The sequence below is a fragment of the Caretta caretta genome, chromosome 23, assembly GCF_965140235.1.
Source record: "Caretta caretta isolate rCarCar2 chromosome 23, rCarCar1.hap1, whole genome shotgun sequence".
Classification (NCBI taxonomy): Eukaryota; Metazoa; Chordata; order Testudines; family Cheloniidae; genus Caretta; species Caretta caretta.
The window spans coordinates 4920566-4941080 of record NC_134228.1 but is presented as its reverse complement, the minus strand read 5'-3'; the positions used below and the strand labels follow the sequence as shown (position 1 = coordinate 4941080).

Below are 20515 nucleotides of genomic sequence, written 5' to 3'. Positions count from 1 at the left end.
CCATACCAACTCTAAGAGGCTAATTAATTAAGATGAGCTATTATCAGCAGGAGAAAAAAAACTTTTGTAGTGATAATCAAGGTGGCCCATTTCAGACAGTTGACTTAACATGGTGAAATAGATTCAATTTGTGTAATGACCCAGCCACTCCCAGTCTCTATTCAAGCCCAAGTTAATGGTATCTAGTTTGGAAATTAATTCAAATTCAGCAGTTTCTCGTTGGAGTCTGCTTCTTACTATATGTTCCATTCTATGCATCTAATGAAGTGGGCTGTAGCCCACGGAAGCTTATGCTCAAATAATTTGTTAGTCTCTAAGGTGCCACAAGTTCTCCTGTTCTTTTTGCAGATACAGACTAACACGGCTGCTACTCTGAAACCTGTCACTATGTTTAAAGGCCTGGTTTTTGTGTTACTATTTTCATGTTGTTTAGCATGTACACAAGGGTTGAAAGCAACATGGCAGGGCTTGGTCATAGTTGTGCCCAAATATACAAAGATAACCTAATAGCATTGCGAGATGGGAAAAATGGTTTTCTGCACTGGAGTGGGGCATCTGTGCCTCTTGGAAGCTGAGGCCACTGTAGAAGTACTGTGGCCAGCCACCCCTCTATGAAGGCATTTTTGCTGTATAGGAAATAGCCTATTACCGTCTTGGTGTGTGGCTGTTGAAAGAGAAATAATATCAATACAGTCATTTTTAGACTGCTGATTAATTTTGTTCCTTTAGGAATATGATGGCTTTTGTGCAGAATTGCCTGTGCTTGTGTGCTTTTACTTGAAATTAGAATTAACTCTTAATTCACTTTTGTCACTTTTTCCACTTTATATCTCCTGCAGTCTTCTAATAAAATTGGAACTAGTCAAACTCAGAGCTCAGGTTTTGGGTCCAGTAGAGGCTGGGAACACTGTGGAGGAAGCAAGGCTATGTTTTTTGGAGAAGGAAGTGCCTCCTTTCAATCTATAGCTGTACCACCAGAGCCCACGTTGGGCACTGTGGGAATCAAGTACAGCCTAATGCAGACTTTGGGGAGGTGATATTATGTTAAATTGAGCTCCCATAGATTGCAATTGCAGGCTGATCTCCAACTTTGTCTAGCCAAAATCATTGAAAAGTGGTGTGTAAGCTCCAGCACCTAACCTGCTGACCTAGTAGGACCTTCACTAAGCTGTCATGGGAAAAGAGGGAAGGTTCGCTCAAGGATTGGTAACTGGTTAAATGATAGGAAACAAAGAGTAGGCATAAATGGTCAGTTTTCAGAATGGAGAGAGGTAAATGGTGGTGTCCCCCAGGGTCTGTACTGGGACCTGTCCTATTTAACATATTCATAAATGATCTGGAAAAAGGGGTAAACAGTGAGGTGGCAAAATTTGCAGATGATACAAAACTACTCAAGATGGTTAAGTCCCGGGCAGAGTGCAAAGAGCTGCTACAAAAGGATCTCTCAAAACTGGGTGACTGAACAACAAAATGGCAGATGAAATTCAGTGCTGATAAATGCAAAGTAATGCACACTGGAAAACATAATCCCAAGTATACATAAAAAATGTTGGGGTCTAAGTTAGCTGTTACCACTCAAGAAAGAGATCTTGGAGTCATTGTGGGTAGTTCTCTGAAAACATCCACCTAATGTGCATTGGCAGTCAAAAAAGTGAACAGAATGTTGGGCATCATTAAGAAAGGAAGAGATAATAAGCCAGAAAATATCATATTGACTCTTTATAAATCCATGGTACGCCCACATCTTGAATACTGTGTGCAGATGTGGTTGCCCCATTTCAAAAAGGATATATTGGACTTGGAAAAGGTTCAGAAAAGGGCAACAAAAATTATTAGGGGTATGGAATGGCTTCCGTATGAGGAGAGATTAATAAAACTGGGACTTTTCAGCTTGGAAAAAAGACAACTAAGGGGGTCTATAAAATCATGACTGGTGCGGTGAAAGTAAATAAGGAAGTGTTGTTTATTCATTCTCATAACACAAGAACTAGGGGTCACCAAATGAAATGAATAGGCAGCAGGTTTAAAACAAACAAAAGGAAGTATTTCGTCATATAACGCACAGTCAACCTGTGGAACTTCTTGCCAGAGGATGTTGTGAAGGCCAGGTCTGTAACAGGGTTCAAAAAATAACTAGATGAGTTCATGGAGGATAGGTCCATCAATGGCTATTAGCCAGGATGGGCAGGGATGGTGTCCCGAGCCTCTGTTTGCCAGAAGCTGGGACTGGGTGATGGGGGGTGGATCACTTGATGATTACTGGTTCTGTTCATTCACTCTGAAGCACCTGACATTGCCATTGTTGGAAGACAGGATAGACCTGTCAAGGATAGATGGACCTTTGGTCTGACCCTGTATGGCCGTTCTTAAGTTTCAGGCAAGGGTATGACACAGCTTTGGGTGGTGGCACTGGACAACCGCTATGGATAAGATGAGAAACCTTGGCAATCATACTACATTCTGTCTACTGTGGATCATAAGGAGTGCCTGCTTTCTGAATGACCTTGCTGGGGTAGATGGAGCAGTAGTGAACTGCCTTCAGTCATTCCCTTCAGACTAATACCAAAGAACTGTGGTGGGCAGATGTCCCTTGTTTTGAAGGGCCATTATGTGTGGAGTCCCACAGGATTGAGCCTGGGTCATTGCCCTTCCCCCACACTCACATTCATTGGGGCCTCTTGAAGATGTGGGTGATGGCAAGAGCTCTAATGCACTAATATGCTGGTGACGCCCAGCTGTACATCTCCTTTTAGTGGACACACACTGCACTGTTACTACTCGGCTGCTGGCGGAAGAGGGAACTTTATTGATTGAGGAACAGAGCATCTGGGCAGTGTCCCAGCTACTAGTCTGAGACTTTGTAGCCGGCAAGGAAGAATTCCCTCTCTTCCTCCAAGAATCTGTCAGGGAATACAGATCTGTGAGTGACTTGAGTGCAGATGAGAGTCAGACTTTAAGGCCAGAAGGGACCACCAGATCATCTAATCTGACCTTTGGTATATCACAGGCCACCAACACCATCAAACACCTGAAATTAGACCAAAGCATTAGAGCCCTCAGGAGACTTAAACTTCTGTGCCACAGGCAGCGAATAGGAGGAACCAAGGCACACCAATATCAAAACCTTTCTGCCTGTGTGTATATGTGTGTGTGTGGAGGATAATAAGCAAGATCTGAGGAAACTGAACATTGACTAGACTACCACTTGTGGAGGGGGATTGAATGGCTCCAAGGAGGGACAGCGGTAGGGAACTAACTGCCTTACCTGGTGGGGGCTGCAGCATGTGTCGTTCAATTGCTCCTCCCCTATTGTCTTAGCGGGAGTCACCAGTGGGAAGGAAGCAAGCCCCAGACAGGTTTCAGAGTAGCAGCCGTGTTAGTCTGTATCCGCAAAAAGAAAAGGAGTACTTGTGGCACCTTAGAGACTAACAAATTTATTTGAGCATAAGTTTTTGTGAGCTACAGCTCACTTCATCGGATGCATGCAGTGGAAAATACAGCCCCAGACAGTGATTCTGGTGCTGCTTCAGATAATCAGAAAGCACCCGCCCACTCGTGGTGTCCATACACTACTGTTGAGAAGGAGTTGCCCGATCACTCCTTCAGGCTTGTAGCCCAGTCACTTGTGGGACAGTGTCTCCCTTCTGCTTCTCTTGAGATGGATCCCTGGAGGGAGTAATAGAATACTTGTTATCTGCTGCATGTTTGTGGTGCCCATGTAAACAAGAATGACCCTTGCTCTGTCTGCAATCAAAAACGGAGGGGTATGTGTACAAAAATGGTTGGTTGGTTAGTTTTGTTACTTTAAATTCATGTTTTAGTACATAAACCCTGTATTTTAATTGTGGCTTCAGGGTAGCATGTGGGGGAAGTTGGTAGACTTTAATTGGGTAGATGGCTGGCTATTGAGGTTTTGCAGATGCTGCTTTCCCCTCCAATATTTCAGTGATGTTTTTCACTTGCCTGTATTTAGTCTGGTGTCTGGATTAGAGCCTTAACTCTTCTTTTAACTAATTTTTTTATCTCTAAATGGGCTTTTCTTTGTAACATGAAAACTTAAGAACCTTTCGTGCAGGAATGTATGCAGGACAGACAGATTTGTTCCATAAACTGCAAGTGCCGTAATGAGCTGTTACATTCCACTGGGTCACTAATCTGCAAACAAGATGTACCTAGTAGATGAGTGAGCAGCAGTTCTTTAAACTGTGTCTACATTAGACTTTGTTTCCTTTACATTTCCCACTAGGGCAGTTTTCGGTGTAGACCATCTGCTATCATTTTAACGTGTCATCTAATATTGCTCACAGTAGGTCTAGACCAGGGGTTTTCAACCTTTTTCTCTCTGAGGTTGTGTCGTTGTCGTCCCCCCCCCCCCCAAACATGCTATAAAAACTCCACGGCCCACCAATGTCACAACAACTGTTTTTCTGCATATAACAGTCAGGGCCAGCATTACGGGGTAGCAAGCAAGGTTATTGCCGAGGGCCCCATGCCACAGGGGTCACCACAAAGCTAAGTTGCTCAGGCTTTGGCTTTGGACCCAGATGGTAGCGGCTGGGAGCTCTGGGCATCAGTCCCACACTGCGAGGCTTCAGCTTTCTGCCCTGGGCCCCAGCAAATCTAATACTGGCCCTGCTTGGCACCCCCCCTTAAACCTGCTCGTGGCCCCTTAGTTGAGAACCACTCGTCTAGACAACAAGGTGGCAGCAATGCCAGAAATCACCAGTGCCTTGTCTATGCAAGTTTTCCCACTCCTGCTACCTTTTGTGGTATTCATGGTGAGAAATCTTGAGAGGTGGAAGGGTGATGTGGGATCCATGATTATCTGTTGCATCACAAACCCATGTTTTCTAAAATACATTAATGTGTATCTTATTGAAGACTGTGTTCTTTGAAACAGGGAATCTCTTCATCTACATGTTTGTGCTGCATTTAGCACACCAGGGACTTGATCCTGACTGGGCCTCTGAGCTACTGTAGCACAAAGCATATTAACTTTGAAATCCAGCACAGTGGTGGAGGTTGATTGAGTTTCTATCTAAAAGCTAGGCACTCTTTTTGTTACAGGCACAGAGTCCTTCAAAAGTAAGGGCCAGATCTTCAGCTAGTGCAGAGGTTTTCAAACTTCATTGCACTGTGACCCCCTTCTGACAACAAAATTTCTACATGACCCAGGTGGTGGTAGTGGGGCTGGAGCCTGAGCCAGAGTGGGGATTGAGCTTGGGCTTCAGCCCTGGGTCTCAGCAAGTATAATGTTGGCACTGGCAACCCCATTAAAATGGGGTCCCGATCCACTTTGGGGTCCTGATCTACAGTTTGAGAACTGCTGAGCTAGTGTAAATCAGTGCAGTCTCTTTGACTTGAGTGAAGCTCACAGAATTTACATCAGTTGAGAATCTGGCCCTAAAACTTTTACATCACAACCTAGGTAAATTTGTATAAATACCTTGACTAGACAATTGTAATAAATATAAATGAGGTTTATTCTGTATTAACTGCAGCGGTTTGAGTTCTGCGAGAAGGTGTATGTTTTATAACTACATAAAGGGTTAAATAGGCTATGAGGAAGTTCAGAGACCAGAAAACTGTGAAACAAATGGACAAAAGCCAGGAGTATTAGTGTTGTCTTTGAATTTCCTGTCTTTTGTAGGTTAGAATCATAACCTTGAAGTTCTTTTCAATGCAGTGTATTGTCAGTGAAGTTAGTCGATGAGCAGGTTGTTAGGTACTCTTATCCGCTGTGAATAGAACCTGGCTGATGGGAAGGGCAGTTGTTGCTCTGTTTCTTAGTAACCTTTATGTGCAACATCAGGTGCATAAGATTTGTATGGTTTTCATAGTTTTCGTGAAACTGTTTAATTGTTCATATTGTTAATTCCATGGCTGCTGTAGCAATACGCCACCAACATAGTGTGTGTTAGATTAGGCACCTTGGGTGTTCTGTGAAGCTGAAGGTTGAGTGCCTCCAGGCACCCAAGCACATCAGTACCTTACCACTGCGTATGTTGGTGTGCTTAATGTTGTTCCTTAATTTCAGAATTTTTGTAAAACAGCAACAACAAAATACTGGGTGTGTGTGGGAGTTGGCTTTCTATATATCTTTCTGCTGTGAAAGTGAGTTTATAGGGAGAAGGGTTAGAAATGCCTTTTCTCTATTTTGAGCCTATAGTTCACTGAACTGAACTATTTTAATTCCTTGTCCTGCCTCCTGTTCCTTATTAGGAACATCTTGTGGCCTAAATGCTACTCATAACTTGCTTTCTGTTATAAATCAAAACGAAATAGGGATTAATGGCAAGCTTCTAACTTAGTTTTTATGGCAGAAAATGAAAGTTGTCCTCTGGTCACTTATTGCCTGCTATTTAGCTGGGGTCCTGGGGAAGGGAGGAGGGGAAATAGAAACCTGCACTCACCCCCACCTCTCTCTTTGCCAGAGGAGATAGTATCACTTGAAAATGTAAAAAGATCAGGGTGGATAAAAATCAACGATTTTTTTTAAAAAATCACATTTTTTATTTAAATCGGATTTTTTTATAAAAAGCATTTTATCTAAAGATAGTTTTAATTAAGATACATTATAGCTCAAAGATATCTCCTAATGGAATAGGGATTATACATTTTAATTCTATAGTATGAGACAATATATTCATGTAATGTTTTTAAGAAAAGTTTTGTAAATGAGTTCCAATAGTTCATGGATTAGGGACCCAACTTTATGGGATTCCAGGGACTTCTGTATAGATTATTTAGGTTAATCTTTCTATCTACCCAATGGGATTCAGTGCTCAGTCTAGCAGATACCATCAGAGATGCTTAGTTTTGTAGTTCTCAAACTGTGGATTTCTCTCTCCAGAGATAACATGCTTGTTAACAGAAAAAATGTTTTAAAATAGATAATATATGTAGGTGAGAAATAATAGACTTCAACCCTATTGTCCCTCTGCAAATTTGTGTACACAGAGTCAATCCCTTACCTCTCTCTAAAAGTGCAAAGTTTCAAAAAGTTCAATGAATAGAAGATTGCTGGGGGTGGAATAGATCTGGACAAGGAAAAGTCTGGAGATAAATGTGAGAAGGAAGGGACAGGCAGTAGAAACAAAAGTGAAACTGTTTGAGCAGCATATTCCAGAAGTCTTGAGGTCTTTCTGAGTGTAACCTTCATTGATTTGAGATCTACCATACCATTCTCTCACTAGAAGGGAAAACCTATAATGGCAGCAGGCCGTAAAAGAGACCCAGTTGGGAAATAAGAACCATTCAAGGAATATATGTTTGCTGATGATGTTTTAAAGAAAGTCACACCAGTGAACTGGTGGAAGTCACTTAAGCACTTGAATTCAGAGACTGTTGAAGAGGTGATCTCACTTTTAACAGCAGTAGCTTCTTCTGCCGGTGTAGAAAGAGTATTTTCTTCCTTTGGACTAATTCATTCCAAATTGGGAAATCATTTGGGACCTGAAAAAGCAGGAAAGCTTGTTTTTTCTTTTCCACATTATGAACAAACAGGAAAATGAAGGTGAGCACGACTGAGTTAGCTGCAGAAGCCAATATTTTAAGGTTTCAGAGTAGCAGCCGTGTTAGTCTGTATCCGCAAAAAGAAAAGGGAGACTTGTAGCTCCTTAGAGACTAACAAATTTATTTGAGCATAAGCTTTAAGTTGCTCATGTCAACCTGGCTGACTTAGGGTATGTCTACACTACCCGCTGGATTGATGGCGGCGGGCAGCGATCGATCCAGCGGGGGTTGAGTTATCGCGTCTAGTCTAGAGGCGATAAATCGACCCCCGAGCACTCTCCCATTGACTCCTGTACTCCACCGCTGCAAGAGGCGCAGGCAGACTCGACAGGGGAGTGGCAGTAGTCGACTCACCGCGGTGAAGACACCACGGTAAGTCGACCTAAGTACGTCGACTTCAACTACGTTATTCAAGCAGCTGAAGTTGAGTAACTTAGATCGATTCCCCCCCCACCCCACCCCCAGTGTAGACCAGGCCTTAGTTGATTTAATTTTTATTTTTTAAAAAAAATATATTTCGTTTATTTTAGTTAAAAACAATTTTAGCAAAAACAAACCTCATTTTAAAAAACCTGAATGTTTAACTAAATTCAAAAATTCATATGCTTGTTCTGTTAAAATATTATGTTTGCTGTTGAAGAAAAAATCCAGAATGCATAACATTGTTTTAGTTAAAACAATTTAAATGTCCGTCTGATGATGTTCTCCTCCTAATATAGCATAGCAAGAAAATTCTCCAAAAATTAATGATTAACCTGTTGAATTGGAGATAGTTCACCTCCCAATGACTTCATAAGTATCCTCTTCAATTACCTTTGGTAAATGAAATAACCAAACAATCATTCATTTTCTGATATGGCTGTAAAACTAATCTGAAAAGTTTTCAAAATAAATCACTTTAAAAATGAAACCTACATCTGAGTTGTGAAGAATACGTATTAAGGTTATAACCAACAAGAATGTACTTTTATGTAGAAATCCATGATTAAATCGAGTCTTCCTGACTAGTGATTTAAATCATGATTTAAATCAATTTGATTTGAATCAAATCCACCCTGAAAAAGATACACTTTATCAGGCTGTTCTGTGAGCTTCAATATATGTCCTCTTCAGAGTGAGATGATAAGGTTTTTATCTTTAATGGCACCCTAGATTTTAGACCACAAACTAAAATACATGTATCAACACAAGTTACAAATATATTTAAAACAATGTATTTTGAAAATCATTTCCTCATCTGTCTAGACCTGTGTTCAGGATTCTCTTGCTGACATCTTTCGTTTAGGGTAATAGACACAGCATCCTGCTCTGTTTTAGGTGTTAGTCATGATGTCAGCTCTTGCTACAGAGAGCCCTCTGAAAGCAGATTTGGGGCAAGTAAAAGTAAAGTGTTTTTTTTTTTTTTTAAATGTTATATATTTACAATTGTAAGGCTACACGTGTATGTTAATGATCTTAGATCTTAAATAGGATTTGCAATGACTTCTCATCCCTGGGCTAGCAAAACTGTGGTATAGGTGGCTAGAAAGAATGTCATAGTCATTCTTGAACCTTTTAAAATCAACTTTTATGCAATTTTGCACTTCTGAAATCCATGTTTTCTTCTTCAGCGTATTAAAAATCTAATTTTCAAAGAATATGAAGTGGATCTGATTTTGGGGGGGAGAGAGAATGGCAGAGGTATTTGCAGTTTTTTTGACCTTCATTGTAATAAAGTATATATCTTATGCTTTAGCCCTTATCTTTTTTCTTTTTTAAATTAGAATAATATAATTTTATTTGGAAACACCATTTGTGACATGTTTGCCTATTGGAAAATATTCTTCGGTATCAGAACTTTTTGCCAGTGTAAGAAGTGTTTATCTTATCAACTGTTTATTTTTGTAAAAGCAGGAGTATTAAATTTAAGGAAGTACTTAAGAAGTCACCATTGGAATTTGCTTTCATTCTCAGAACAACTTGCTTTTGGAAATGTTAATTTTACGGTCAGCCTCTTTATTTCTGAATGCCTAAAAAATGAGATTTCTCAGTGAAAAATTATCCCCTTTCTACAACTAGCAAGACAAAGGTGAAGAGTGGAATCCTGTTCTGGTTTCTGCATCTGTTACCAGGGAACAATCCAAATGCCTGGAGATTGCGTCATGTTTGCTGTATCAGTGAAGTTGGATTTGCTATATTAAGAACTGAGTTGGTTCAGGATAAATGATGAAGGAACGCTCACAGTTGCCCTTCTTTTTGCTGTTGATTAAGGCTTAGTACATTCCTCCTTTTATTCATTTCAGATTTAAAACATGGCACTTAGCCAAATAATTTCTGAAATTGATCTTCACATACAGTTCTGAAACTTAGTTGTGTTGCTGACATTCTTTTGTGGGGTGGTAAGGAAGCAGACTTCTGTGCAGGCCTATAAGAGGATACCACAGTGATTTTTGTGGGGGAGGGTGGTCAGTGAGGGGGTGCTGCATAGCATGTATGGCTTGTAGGCTGCATGTATGCCCTTTGCCTAAGAATAGCCCGTCTGTTGCGTGAGATTAAGCATTTCAAATCCAGATGGTTAAAAGCTTAAATCAGTCTTTCCTAAGATACAAATGACCCATTTCAGAGACTTTCTACACTTGGGCCACTGTGATGCAGTGAGAAAATTTACAACTCTGTGAGGAAATCCTTCCACACTGATGCACCTACAATATGTTCAGCATCAGTGTAATGGCATCCTTTAGTGCCATACTCAAGGGTCATTTGGGGTTTCCTTTATAAACTCTGATTTCCTACAGCATGTAATTATGCACATTACAGCTGGCATACAAATTGTCATTCCTTATTCCAAAAACACCCCTTAAATTGGGTTAATTTGTGATCAGTTTTAAAAAGAACTGTTAGTGAGGATATTTTTATATTAGTTTTGTATAAATATGCTATCCCATATAACTTCATTTAGGGTGTAGGAATACAGAATCCAGTCCTACTATAACAGTGTGGGAGCATCACTTCAGCATTCAGTTTGAAGTAACTCTCAAGACTGACAAGTATCTTGTCCTTCCAAAAAGCTTGAAATGTGCCTGAATCAAAACTTGGGTCCAGGAAACTGATGGAATGCCTTTCTACTAAGAGTCTTATGACACAAAAATTAATATGTAGAAAAGTTCTAGGTGCAGGCTAGTAAAATCTTAATTGTCCAGCAGCTCAGAACAAACAGACAATCCTATCTTGACACGTGTAATATAGTTACTTGTTGTTACCTGCACTTACATTGTTGGGTGTGTTTAATGACTGACACATCTGATTTGGGGCTGTTATTGAGAACAAAGGCCCTACAATGTAGTTGTCCTTGTAAATTTTCCTGTTCGGTATAATTTGATTTGCCTGTCTGACCTGCCTCTTTGCTAAATTTTTCCTTTGGCTTAGCCCCACATACACTTTGAGGTGAGCACGGACAAAACACTATATGTTTCTCCAATCAGTATAACCAGGATTTTAAAGATCATGTTCGCAGTTCCCAGGAGGGAGCGACATATGATGTAACAATTTTAAAAAGTTACCGTTTTTGGATACCAAATGCATGTATAATATAAAAATACAAATTTGGACAATAATGTGTAGCTTCAGATGAAGGTTTTTCAAAAGTGACTTGTGACTTTGAGTGCCTCAATTTTTGAGTGCCCAACTTGATGCTCTAAAGGGACCTGATTTTTCAGATGGTGGATACTCAGCACTCTGAAAATCAGGTCCTATAAGAGGTACCTGAAATCAGTGATCACTCTTGAAAATCTTAACTCAGTATATTATTGTATGACCTAATTTATACCAGAAGTTATATAGAAAATGCAATGTTTCAGAGTAGCAGCCGTGTTAGTCTGTATCCGCAAAAAGAAAAGGAGGACTTGGGGCACCTTAGAGACTAACCAATTTATTTGAGCATAAGCTTTCGTGAGCTACAGCTCACTTCATCAGATGCATATAATGTGACTGTTAATGGTGTTGGACAAACTTTTGTAGTGCTCCTTGTCAATCCAATACCTGTGAAAATCACTCAGGATGTTTCCTAGATTTCAGCAGTAACTTTAACATTTTGTATTTCCCCCTGTTCCCAAAGTTAGGGCATCTGGGGAGAGACAGGGAAACCACTGAGATGCCCAGATAAAGACTTAAACTTACTGGAAGCATTCTGTTCAGAGACAAATCTGCTTGATTATTCTGTATTTTCTAGATTTCCCTTCTCTCTTGAACCTGGGGCCTGGGCTAAATATGAAGTTGCACCAGTTTATCTAAAAGTGTGTTTTTAAACTGATTTAGTTATCCCTGTGTGGATGCTCTCTTATGTTGATCTTCCTTGCATTGGTGAATTCACAGGTGTAAGCCAAAGCCGTTTTAAACAGAATATGTTCACGCAGGTTAAAAACACACCTTAAGGTAAACTGGCATAATTTAGGTAAACTGGCATAACTTGAGATCTTTGTTAGGTAGCTAGCTGAGCCAGATTTGTTCCCTACCTGAAGTTGACATTTTCAGAGACATTAATTGGTGGAAATGTCAGAAGATTGACAAGGATTGGAAAATAAGTAGGTGTAGCAGATAAGCTCCTAGCCTCTTTACATGCACGTATTCTCATTAATAGATGAGAGGATTGCTCCCTTTCCCCCTGAAAATAACATTCAAGCAAAATTTTTCTGAACCAGTAATATGCTGAGCTTTCCCGGAGGTATCAGATCTTTAAATTTAATGTTAAGAGTAGCGGTTCAAAATAATAATAATAAAATTTGGATGGAACAGCAGCTCAGCAGAATAGTTTACATCATACAATATCCCCATTGTGTCCTTTCACCTATGGACTCTCATCTTTAAGAGTGAAGTATGGTACCTAAAAATGTAGAGATCTTCATCCCTCAGCCATGTCCGGTCTTAGAGCAGCTAAAGATGCTAAGGAGAAAATCTCCAGATTTGGACTCTAAGGATCCTGTCATCACTCCTGGTACCTGACTGCCACGGTGTATATTCATTGCTTTTGTTGCTTTTACATAATATAGCCTGGTGACTCAGCTAATTTTAACCACCTTTTAAAGAAGCTGAATGTGCTTCAGATAAAGTGTTAAGATTGCCTTCTCAAACTCAAATGTACAATACCATTTTCAGATTTACAGCAGCCTTTGTCTATTGTGTAATTCAATCCAACTGAAGAACTTGCAAAACTGTATTATCCAGACATCAAAGCAAGGAAAATATTTTATACTAGCTGCGTATCCAAAGTTCACACTGCTTGGCAACTGACACAGGCAACTGGCAACTTACTATGAAGACCAACAGTGTTACCAGTATACCAGTTATTTTTTCTGTCTCGTTTTAAAAAGCTTAACACATCAATATCATTCTGAGGGTTTTTTTTAAGCAACTCCCCTCTCTCACTTCTGCTATTTAAACATATCGCCATACTGAAAAATAGTGTAATTGGAACCGTTCCTTCATTAGGCATTAGTTTAAGAGGACTTCCTTGTTTTAGTATATAAATCTTGGTTAAGTATATGGAAATTATATTCCGTTTTATGGAGTTTACTTAGAACTTTTCATTCTCTAAACTACTATGATCCTATTAGATTGAGTCTGTTCCCCTACAAGTGCAGGAGATAATCCTCCTGGTAGAGGACACATCAGATATTAAACTAGTACCATACTTGATCTTAGCTGGAAGGCAAACAGAAGATTTTACATTCTGCTGCTCTAGGAATTATTTTCAATATGTTAAACAGGAATACATATGCAGTGTTTCGTCTCCTTTCCTCTCCTCTCCTCCCCTCCCCCCTTCCTTTGGGGTGGTTGGGCTTTCTCCTGTCTCCAGAACTGACTCTTATTTCTACCCTTCAAGTCTCTGTGTTAGGCTGACTCATTTTTCCTGCGGAGTACTTGCTCCCAGGCTTTCTAGGGTGGGTTACTCCCTTCTCTAGCCTCGCCCTAAGGCCTTGTGCAAACTACAACTTTTAGCTGAGTTTGTAACCTTTAGTGACATGGCTGACATATGGTTTGTGCCCACACACCACAAGATATGGCAGTTATAATGATGGCTGGGTAAGTAGTGTCCATCGTGGCTAGGCTAGTGCTTGGTTAGTAACCATGAAAGTTAAGTGTTTTGTCCTTGCCAGAGGCCTAGGCTGGCACATGTCATCCTGTAATCAGTCTGTCACAGGTTTTTGAACTGGGAGCAGGACCCTCACCTGTGTCTGTGTAACTGGTTTGGGTGGTCCTCCCTCCTTCCAGTTGGTGTGGTTGCCTCTTATGCTTATCTTTGTGCATGTTCTCCAGGCACTCAAACCCCTGCTGAGTCAAGAAGGAGAGCTGTCAAGTGCACTGTTACAAACTGGATTAGGCGCATGGTAGGTGCAGATACACAAACATAAATGTGATGAAAGAAAAATTGCTGCCTGGAGTGGATGCAAACTGAACTGTAACTTGTAAGTGGCTGAGATGACCTCCTTCTAACTGATTACAAAACTCATGGCTGAGGTGGTAGCTTTGGTCAGAGTACCTCTCCTAGCCTAGTATTCCCATTTGTTTGGGTGACCAAACATATCCAGCTAAGCAGTGGGACTTCTGGGAGATGGCAAATGAATGTGAAAGTCAGAATTATAAGATTGAGACACTGCATTGGTAAAATATTTTAAGGAACAGTTTACAACTAGTTGCCATTTGTGTTTGTGATTAAATGCAATGTATTAAACTGTACTGACAGTCTTTCTTGAGTTCAGTTCTATTCGTACGATAATTTCAGAGCTGTAATACTGATTATTCTTTTTCTTTTTTCTAGGGGGAAATGCAGGCTATCCAATTATGAGAATCAGTGAGAACTGAGCTGCTGCTGGTGCATACGGTATGGGAACAGCAAACTTCATTGCCCTGGCAGTCCGCCTGGATTGATAACTGTCACCCCTCCTCCAGCAAGCTTTGAAATTGCACGGGGTACTGGAAACACTAATCCTCTTGGAAGCAGTTGACTGTGGCAGGATGTGTGGATGATGATGATGGCAAGAAAGCAAGATGTTCGCATTCCCACCTACAACATTAATGTGGTGGGATTGTCCGGGACAGAGAAAGAGAAGGGGCAGTGTGGCATTGGGAAGTCTTGCCTCTGCAATCGGTTTGTGCGTCCTAGTGCAGATGACTTTCATTTGGACCACACTTCAGTTCTCAGCACCAGTGACTTTGGAGGAAGGGTTGTCAATAATGATCACTTTCTTTACTGGGGGGAAGTTGTGCGTTCCCTGGAGGATTGCGTGGAATGTAAAATGCATATTGTGGAACAGACTGAATTTATTGATGACCAGACTTTTCAGCCACATCGTAGCACGGCCCTGCAGCCCTATATCAAAAGGGCTGCTGCAACCAAACTTGCATCAGCTGAAAAGCTCATGTACTTTTGCACTGATCAGCTAGGGCTGGAACAGGACTTTGAACAAAAACAAATGCCAGATGGAAAGCTGCTGATTGATGGCTTTCTTCTCTGCATTGATGTTAGTAGGGGTATGAACAGGAACTTTGATGATCAACTTAAGTTTATTTCAAATCTTTACAATCAACTAGCAAAAACAAAAAAGCCCATTGTGGTGGTCCTGACAAAGTGTGATGAAGGAGTGGAGCGGTACATTAGAGATGCACATACTTTTGCCTTAAGCAAAAAGAACCTCCAGGTTGTGGAGACGTCTGCTAGATCCAATGTGAACGTTGACCTGGCTTTCAGCACTTTAGTGCAGCTAATTGATAAAAGTAGGGGGAAGACTAAAATTATCCCCTACTTCGAAGCTTTGAAACAGCAGAGCCAACAGATAGCGGCATCAAAAGATAAATATGAATGGCTGGTTAGCCGCATTGTCAAAAACCACAATGAAACATGGTCGAATGTCAGCCGAAAGATGCAGTCCTCTCCAGAATATCAGGACTACGTGTATTTGGAAGGAACACAGAAAGCCAAGAAGCTGTTCCTACAACATGTCTATCGCCTCAAGCAGGAGCATATAGAGCGCAGAAGAAAGATGTATCTTGCTGCTCTTCCTCTAGCATTTGATGCTCTTATTCCTAATCTGGATGAAATAGATCACCTAAGCTGCATAAAAGTAGAGAAGTTATTGGAGACTAAGCCAGATTTCTTAAAATGGTTTGTTGTTCTTGATGAGACCCCTTGGGATGCTACTAGCCATATAGACAACATGGAAAATGAATGCATTCCTTTTGACCTGATGGAGACTCTGCCTGCAGAGCATCTTTATGAAGCTCACTTAGAAAAGCTGAGAAATGAGAGGAAAAGATCTGAAATGAGAAGGGCTTTCAAAGAAAATCTGGAAACTTCCCCTTTCATAACACCTGGAAAACCATGGGAAGAGGCTCGTAGTTTTATTATGAATGAGGAATTTTATATGTGGCTGGAGGAATCTGTCTATATGGATATCTACAGCAAACACCAAAAACAAATTATAGAAAAGGCAAAGGAGGAGTTTCAGGAACTGCTTCTGGAGTATTCAGAATTGTTTTATGAGCTGGAGCTTGATGCTAAACCTAGCAAAGAGAAAATGGGTGTCATTCAAGAGGTTTTAGGTGAAGAGCAAAGATTTAAAGCTTTACAAAAGCTGCAAGCTGAGCGAGACGCCCTTATTTTGAAGCACATTCATTTTGTGTATCACCCAACTAAGGAAACTTGTCCTAGCTGCCCCGTTTGTATAGACTCTAAAATCGAGCACATGATCAGTTCCAGGTTTATAAGACCATCTGAGCGCAATCAGAAAAACTTGCTTTCTGATTCCAACATAGATAGGATCAATCTAGTTATTCTTGGCAAAGATGGCCTAGCACGTGAACTGGCAAATGAAATTCGAGCTCTGTGTACAAATGACGACAAGTATGTGATAGATGGTAAAATGTATGAACTTTCCTTGAGACCAATTGAGGGTAATGTCCGACTTCCTGTTAATTCTTTTCAGACACCCACATTTCAGCCACACGGTTGTCTCTGCCTTTATAATTCAAAGGAATCTCTATCTTACGTTGTGGAAAGTATTGAAAAGAGTAGAGAGTCCACCCTTGGCAGAAGGGACAATCACTTGGTTCATCTTCCTCTGACACTAATACTGGTTAACAAGAGAGGGGATACCAGTGGAGAAACACTGCATAGCTTAATACAGCAAGGTCAACAGATTGCCAGTAAACTACAGTGTGTCTTTCTTGATCCTGCTTCTGCTGGCATTGGGTATGGACGTAACATTAATGAAAAGCAAATCAGTCAAGTTTTGAAAGGATTACTGGACTCGAAGCGAAACTTAAATCTTGTAAGTTCTACATCTAGCATAAAAGATTTAGCAGATGTGGACCTTCGAATTGTTATGTGTTTGTTGTGTGGAGATCCTTTTAATGCAGATGACATCCTTCTACCTATCCTTCAGTCCCAAACCTGCAGACCTTCCCAGTGTGGCAGTAGTAACTCAGTACTACTTGAACTACCAATAGGACCACACAAAAGACGGATAGAACTGTCCATCCTTTCATACCATTCCTCATTCAGCATTAGGAAAAGCCGGTTAGTCCATGGGTACATTGTGTTTTTTTCAGCAAAACGTAAGGCGTCCTTGGCTATGTTACGTGCCTTTCTTTGTGAAGTGCAGGATATTATCCCCATTCAAATTGTGGCGCTCACAGATGGCTCAATAGACATACTAGACAATGACTTAAGTCGAGAACAGCTGACTGAGGGACAGGAGATTGCCCAAGAAATTGATGGAAAGTTTACGACAATACCCTGTAGCCCGCCTCAACACAAACTTGAGGTCTTTCACTCATTTTTTAAAGATGTGGTGGAGAAAAAAAATATAATTGAAGCCACTCATATGTATGATAATGCTGCTGAAGCATGCAGCACGACAGAAGAAGTGTTTAATTCACCTCGAGCTGGCTCACCTCATTGTAATTCAAACCTTCAGGATTCAGAAGAAGACACTGAGCCACCACCTTACAGCCCATTTAGAGAGGACACGTCCTTGCCCACTTTGCCCAAAGATCATTCTAAACTTTCAATGGAACTGGAGGAGAATGATAGTCTGTCTGTCTTTTCCGTTATGAGCACTTTTGAAAGCAAGCTGAACAACAAAGTACCTCCTCCAGTGAAACCAAAGCCCCCTGTACACTTTGACATTACAAAGGGGGATCTGTCTTATTTGGAACAAGGGCATAGAGATGGACAGAGGAAGTCTGTGTCATCTAGTAGTTGGCTGCCTACGGATGGTTTTGACCCTTCTGATTATGCAGAACCTATGGATGCTGTGGTCAAACCAAGGAATGAGGAGGAAAATATATACTCTGTGCCTCATGACAGCACCCAAGGCAAAATCATCACCATTCGTAATATTAACAAAACTCAGTCTAATGGCAGTGGTAATGGTTCAGACAGTGAAATGGACACAAGCTCTCTGGAACGTGGTCGAAAGGTTTCTGTTGTTAGTAAACCTGTGTTGTATCGGACAAGATGTGCAAGACTTGGGAGATTTGCCAGTTACAGAACCAGTTTCAGTGTAGGAAGCGATGATGAGTTGGGGCCCATTAGGAAGAAAGAGGAAGACCAGACATCCCAAGGATATAAGGGGGATAATGCTGTTATTCCATATGAAAGTGCAGATGGGGAAGATCCAAGGAGAAGGAACATTTTACGAAGCTTGAGAAGGACAACAAAGGTAAGATGCTAATTTTTGTCTTCAGAGTTTATGGGACTTAAAATATACCTTGGATTGTAGAAGTCTTTTTCCTCCATGAGAAAAAAGCATACACTTTCTAAGAACAGAGTAGTTGGGGAACTGTTTACTTGGCATCAGCCTCTCAGATTGGACAACCCAATTAGTATGAGCGTTAAAAACTGGGCTCAGAATGACTTTTTAACAGTCATTCGTATACTTCATATATTTTTAAATTGCCCCTACACATGTTCTTAATTCGTAATTTCTGACTAGTTCTCTGTGCACGGGGGATGAGGGGGAAGATAGCAGAGGATAGGAAAGGAAGGAAGGAAGATGATAGTAAGTAGTTCACCACCAAGGAACATCTCTCTTGTGTAGAGAGATCCTTGTATTGCACTTAAGTAAAAAATATTGTTCCTAATAAGTATTATTTTCTTTAGTCTTAATAAAGTTTTTTGCAGAATACTCTTGGGTTACTTCCTTAAGTTGAATGTTACAATCTAATGTGATTGAAGCAAGAAATCGTTTAACAGTAACGATGTTGTGCCAAAGAAAACCTAAAGCATTTGTTTTACTGTAGCAAAAGTGGTTGTCAAACATGATTGCCATACTTATTCCGTACAGTTCTTGGGATAAGTGTGCCCCCAGCCCTCAAATCTTTGAGAGCAGTGTCACTTGGAACCATTTTTCACCTTAACCCTCCCCCCACATAGCTTATTTTCATGTAGGTTTCTGAGGGTGTAGAACAGAGGTGGGCAAACTATGGCCCGCGGGCCACATCCGGCCTATGGGACCGTCCTGCCCAGCCCTTGAGCTCACGGCTGGGGAGGCTAGCCCCTGGCCCCTCCCCTGCTGTTCTCCCTCCCCTGCAGCCTCACCTTGCCGTGCGGGCAGCGCGGCAGCGTGGCTTGCTCCAGCTGGGAGGCGGGGCTGTGAGCTCCTGGTGCTCTGAGTAGCATGGTAAGGGGGTGGGGATGGGGAGTCCTGGCGGGAAGTCAGGGGACATGGAGCAGGGGGCGGTTGGATGGGGCGGAGGTTCTGGTGGGGGGGTGGTCAGGGAGCAGGAAGCAGTTGGATAGGCGTGGGAGTCCCGGGGGGGCTGTCAGGAGGTGTGGATAGGCGTCGGGGCAGTCAGGGGACAGGGAGCAGTGGGGGGGTTGGATGGCTCGGGTGTTCTGAGCGGGACAGTCAGGGGGTGGGAAGTGGGAGGGAGCGGATGGGGGGGCAGGCTGTTTGCGAGGCACAGCCTTCCCTACCCAGCCCTCCATACAGTTTTGCAACCCCGATGTGGCCCTTGGGCCAAAAAGTTTGCCCACCCCTGGTGTAGAAGGGTGAGTGGTCCCAGCTGCCCAGTAGTTACTTTTGTCCACTGAAAACGAAGCGAGCTCAGAGCATACTGTTTCTTGGTGCTTCCCTCACCCTGTGTGTGTTTTTGGGGTGTATAATTGACTGGTTTGAAGATTCAGAGCTTGGGTACCAGAGGCCCACTTTTCCCAAGAGTGTGGGGATTGTTACAGGCTCCTCTGTAAAGGGAAGGGATGAACACCTTGTTATATGTTATGTTGCATGGTGGTCCTTTCCTTGAACTTACTGTGGGGAAATGCCAAAGAGTACAGAGTCAGTAATGTTGGAAGATGTAATCTTTGGCTTGAATACATCTTCATATATATAGAATAAATGGGAACGATAGGTTTTACGGTGCATGAAAAGGAGGCAGGAGGCTTTGGTGACTACATAACAATTGGTGTCAAATTGAGTCCTTAAAAGCACCTTGCTAGCAACTTCTACAGCCTTGTTTTTAACTTAATTTAGTCATACAGGAATAAAAAATTAAATTCTAACTCCCTCCTCTGTCCATTTGTCTCCACCTGAAAGTATCCTTATCCATGGATATAATCCTACCATCATGGGATATTATTACATGAATGCTTTGAGATTATTTTTTTTTACACAATAGTGCTGTTAAACAGTTTTATCAGTATATTTTTCCATTAAAAAAAGGAACGCTGACAAGCTTAACATATATAGTAATGAGAAGTTAACATGAAACTATTATACTTTGATACATTGCCAACAATTTTGTGCAAATACATCGGAATTAGTATAGTATGTCATAGTTAGAACTAGCCGCACCTGTGTCCACCTTCTGTTCTCTTTCAGTGAACCCCTTCAGGTGTCATGTCTCATGCTTTTACCTATCCCAGGGTGGAATTCTGCAATTCTTCTACTCTTAGACTGGACCCTAGGCTACAGTATCCTGTCTATCCAGCATTCTTACCCAGCAGGTCTGACTGAATTCGGGT

At 41.4% G+C, this 20515-nt stretch overlaps 1 protein-coding gene across 2 annotated transcripts in view; it reads left to right on the top strand.

Annotated features, from left to right (window-relative positions):
- ARHGAP35 (Rho GTPase activating protein 35) overlaps positions 1 to 20515 on the top strand; it is a 109986-nt gene that overhangs the window by 19005 nt on the left and 70466 nt on the right. Inside the window, exons 1-2 of one of the 2 annotated variants that reach the window (XM_075122561.1) lie at positions 13807 to 13877; positions 14309 to 18212. In XM_075122561.1, coding sequence (XP_074978662.1) covers positions 14514 to 18212 — 3699 coding nt within the window. In that variant the 5' untranslated portion in view covers positions 13807 to 13877; positions 14309 to 14513. Of the gene's footprint in view, positions 1 to 13806; positions 13878 to 14308; positions 18213 to 20515 lie in introns of those variants that run through there. The other variant, XM_048832723.2, reaches the window with a different exon arrangement.